The sequence below is a fragment of the Triticum aestivum genome, chromosome 7A (assembly GCF_018294505.1).
Source record: "Triticum aestivum cultivar Chinese Spring chromosome 7A, IWGSC CS RefSeq v2.1, whole genome shotgun sequence".
NCBI classification, from domain to species: Eukaryota; Viridiplantae; Streptophyta; class Magnoliopsida; order Poales; family Poaceae; genus Triticum; species Triticum aestivum.
In genome coordinates this window covers 262,982,654-262,986,405 of record NC_057812.1, presented here as the reverse complement: position 1 = coordinate 262,986,405, position 3,752 = coordinate 262,982,654, and the positions used below count along the sequence as shown (strand labels likewise).

At 50.2% G+C, this 3,752-nt stretch overlaps 1 protein-coding gene across 1 annotated transcript in view; it reads left to right on the top strand.

The window, feature by feature from the left end:
- The first annotated feature begins 1,248 nt into the window (after positions 1-1,248).
- The window catches only part of LOC123151938 (multiple organellar RNA editing factor 8, chloroplastic/mitochondrial), a 4,192-nt gene continuing 1,688 nt past the window's right edge, over positions 1,249-3,752 (top strand). Inside the window, exons 1-3 of the mRNA XM_044571566.1 lie at positions 1,249-1,715; positions 3,159-3,256; positions 3,356-3,421. Of these exons, the coding sequence (XP_044427501.1) occupies positions 1,348-1,715; positions 3,159-3,256; positions 3,356-3,421 (532 nt within the window). The 5' untranslated portion in view covers positions 1,249-1,347. The remainder of the gene's footprint in view (positions 1,716-3,158; positions 3,257-3,355; positions 3,422-3,752) is intronic.

Below are 3,752 nucleotides of genomic sequence, written 5' to 3'. Positions count from 1 at the left end.
TTCCATTTTTTGAGTAACGTCAGATTTTTAATTTTTCTAAAAAGTAAACACACAGATTTCGACAAAATAGCGCACATGCCCAGGCCCAAGCCCATATGGCCGTATCAAGGCTTGGATCTCACTCTCCAGATTATTCGGCTCACGAAACCAGAACCATTTCCTCTGTAACACCAGTACATCACCGGCTTAAAAGCATCTCCCACAGCCGCGTCAAAAAACGCGTGCGCGCGATAAATTGGCTTTATAGCGCACGTGGGACGTTTATGCGCGCTCCAGCGGTGGCGTGAAACTAGCGCGCGCGGAAAACGATTGCGCGTGCGGGAAAAGGCGGCCCCTCGTGCGCTACATTTGGCGCGCCGCGTCCGGCGCTCCTATAAATTGCAGCGCCTCCGCCGCTCTCTCCATCGCCCTTTGCCGCTCTCTCCGTCTCTCCATAGCCCCCTGCCGCGCTCTACCGCCGACACGCCACCACTGCGCCACGATGCCGCCTCGGCGCCGGGAAGGTACGGGCTACCGCGGCGTCCGCATGCGTCCGTCCGGCACCTACTCCGCTGAGATTCGGTCGGGCGGCGGCATGCGGCTCCGTCTCGGAACTTTCGACACCGCCCAGGAGGGCGCCCGCGCGTACGACGCTGCGGCGTGGCGCCTCCTGCGGTCCCGTCAGGACATGAACTTCGCCGACGTGGCGACGCGGAAGCGCGCACAGGAGTTGGCGCCTTTCCCGCGACTTCTCACTGACGAGGATCATCGCAAACATCGGAAGCGGGAGCATCGTCTCAGGCTGGCCGAGATGGACGAGCAAGCCATGGTGCTGTGGAGTCATCGCTTTCCGGAAGACACCAATAAGAAACAGTTCTTCGTCCAGAGGAGAGCGAAGAGGAGAGAGAAGCGACCCGACTATCGCGAGGACAAGCGAACGCGGAAGGCGGCCGCTAAATACAACCAAGCGCTAGGAGATACGTCCTTCTGGAACTCCGACGACGAGCGGTTCCTTAACGCCTACGCTCTGACGTCGGAGGAGGACATCACTGAGACAGAGTCCGAGTCGGACGAGTAGTAATAGGAGAATGATCTACGAAATTAAATATGTAATATGAGAACTATCTACGAAACCAAATATGTAGTAAAAAAAACTGAAATATAGCGTACCTGCTAGAGCGGCGTGGACACGCTTTAATTTGCGACGGCCGCTGCTGGAGCCAGCGCGCTGCGCGCAAAAGCTGGCTAACCGGGCGCTGTATACTTTTAGCGCCCGGCGCGTTGCGAGACTAAACCCTTATCTCCTCTCGTCTCTCTCTCTTCCGTCTCGTCCTCATCCCCTATCCATCTCCTAGGGTTTTTACCCCCATGGCGATGGCATCGCGCGCCGTCCTCCTCTCCCGTCTATCGCCGCTCCCCGCTGCGACCTCTCGCTTCCTCCTCCGCCCTCTCGCCGCCGCCGCCAGCCTCCTCCCGGCGGCGACCTCGCCCGTCCAGGCGGCGGCGCGCGGGGCGGTGCGGTGCTTCGCCACACAGCCGGCGACGTCGTCGCTGCGGGACTCCTCGCCCAACTGGAGCAACCGGCCGCCCAAGGAGACTATCCTCCTCGATGGTTGCGACTTCGAACACTGGCTGGTAGTCATTGAGCCGCCCGCGGGCGACGCTGCTAATCCTGATATCACACGCGACGAGATCATCGATAGCTACATCAAGACCCTCGCCCAGGTCGTCGGAAGGTATTGCTGTAACCATTTCTCGCATCTTCATCTTGTTGTGTTAGACGGTTGATGGAGCTTTATTGATGGGATGCGCGCTCTTGTTGTGTAGATGTCCTGCATTTTATGTCTCACTAATGTTTAGTTCAGGGGAAAATTTTAAAATCAGTAATACGACACTAACGGTTTTTGCTTGGTTGAATCAAATTTGATTACATTGTTAGTTTGTTATGTCTGGTGTGAGCTAAGAATCACAGACACAGTGATGCCCATACGGGGACACAGGATTCGGCATTCCAAAAACAACTATTTGGGAATACTGCCAGTAATATATAAAAAATTAAAACATGACATGTAGTATAGAGTTAAAATAAATAATTAATGAGAAAACGAGATGAGATATTAGTGAACTAGCAGGATCTTAACATCAGGTTGTCCTTCAGTCTCACCCATGGATGATTGGCTACCAGCGGTGGCACTCCCAGATGCCATGCCCCCTAACAGCAGGCAACAATCAACACCCAAAAGCAGCACCGGCATTCAATCAGAGTACAGCATCATGCAGCTAATAAAAAACGCAAGCAGGCAAGCAGCGATGGCATGACCACACAGGGAAGCAAGCAGCAGCAGCTCAACAGCAAGAGTCACAAAGAGATGAAGAGGTTGAGGAGAGGCTGCTGGGCCTGGGGAGTCAGGGTTACCTGCTTGAGCGTGATTGTCATTGGGAAGAGAGGCTGCTGCACGTGGCAAACAGCGTCGGCCGAGTCCAGGTGGCAGCGGCCGGCGGCGCTGTGTTCGCTAGAGCCAGGAGGAGCTCGTTCCTTTTTGTGGAGAGCATATGTGGGAGCCTGACAAATAGGATTTGTATTCGGGCCGAGGCTGTTATTGGGCCTCCCGTGTCCCCAGCATATGCACGTACCCCAACCAATGTCCTTGGTTTTTTTAATTCATAAATGAGGGGGTACTGCTGATCCCGGCTTATCCCGCCATGTCACTGTGTCCCGCCGTAGTAGGACGGCCAATCGGCTGAATCTACCGTATCCATGCTTTTTCTTATGTAAATGTAGAGTGCTTTGTTTCTGTGTCTATTGTCTGCTGGGCAGGCACTTCCTATTATGGCAAAAGTAATGTTGGGAGCATGGTCTGTTACTGCCCTTATTGCTCTAGTGTGATGTGTTATTTGGGATCTTTCAAGGCGTTGGTAATCTTGTCTTATTTGATGAAGACATGAATCTGTCGATCTACATAGTCACGTAGTGCAACACCCATGCTTTGTTATTTGGCTTGATTTTGGTTATATTTCGAAATACGGGTCGTGTTACCTTTATCTAAAATTTATTTCAGTTTTCATGTTAGCCTTATGCACATTTTGGTTTCCGGGTATGTAATGTTGGTTGCCCCCCATTTTTCTTATCATTCTAATCTATGTACTGTGGCACATATTAACTTCTTTTAATGTTCCAGTGAGCAAGAAGCTAGGCAGAAGATATACTCGGTGTCAACGCGTCATTATTTTGCTTTTGGTGCCCTTGTATCTGAAGAACTCTCATATAAACTTAAAGGTATTAATGCTTTATGAAGTGATCTTGAGGACGTTCCAGTGCATAATGCACTCAATTAGAAACATTCTTTCTTGAATCTTACACCTCTATCATTCACAGAGCTGCCCAAAGTCCGCTGGGTTCTCCCTGATTCATACCTTGATGTCAGAAATAAGGACTATGGAGGTAATTATATAAGATCATGCTGACCTTCTGATTACTATTGTGTGGTTTGTTGCCTTCTCTTCTGAGCTCAGTATAGTTAGCATGGTACTTCAAAATTAAGCAGTCTACTTGAACTTAACACTGGTCATTGATCCGAATGATCAAAACAAGATTTAGGGTTAGATATCAGATCTGGAGCTGATGTTAACAGACTGTATGTTGGTTATAAGATGGATTACCGTAATCTGAACTTTGCTGTGTCATGAGATGTACTTTTACAGTTACATGACCATCCTTTATCTGCTTTTATTTATGATGTCTGTATGTGTTTATTAGGGATATGAATACAATT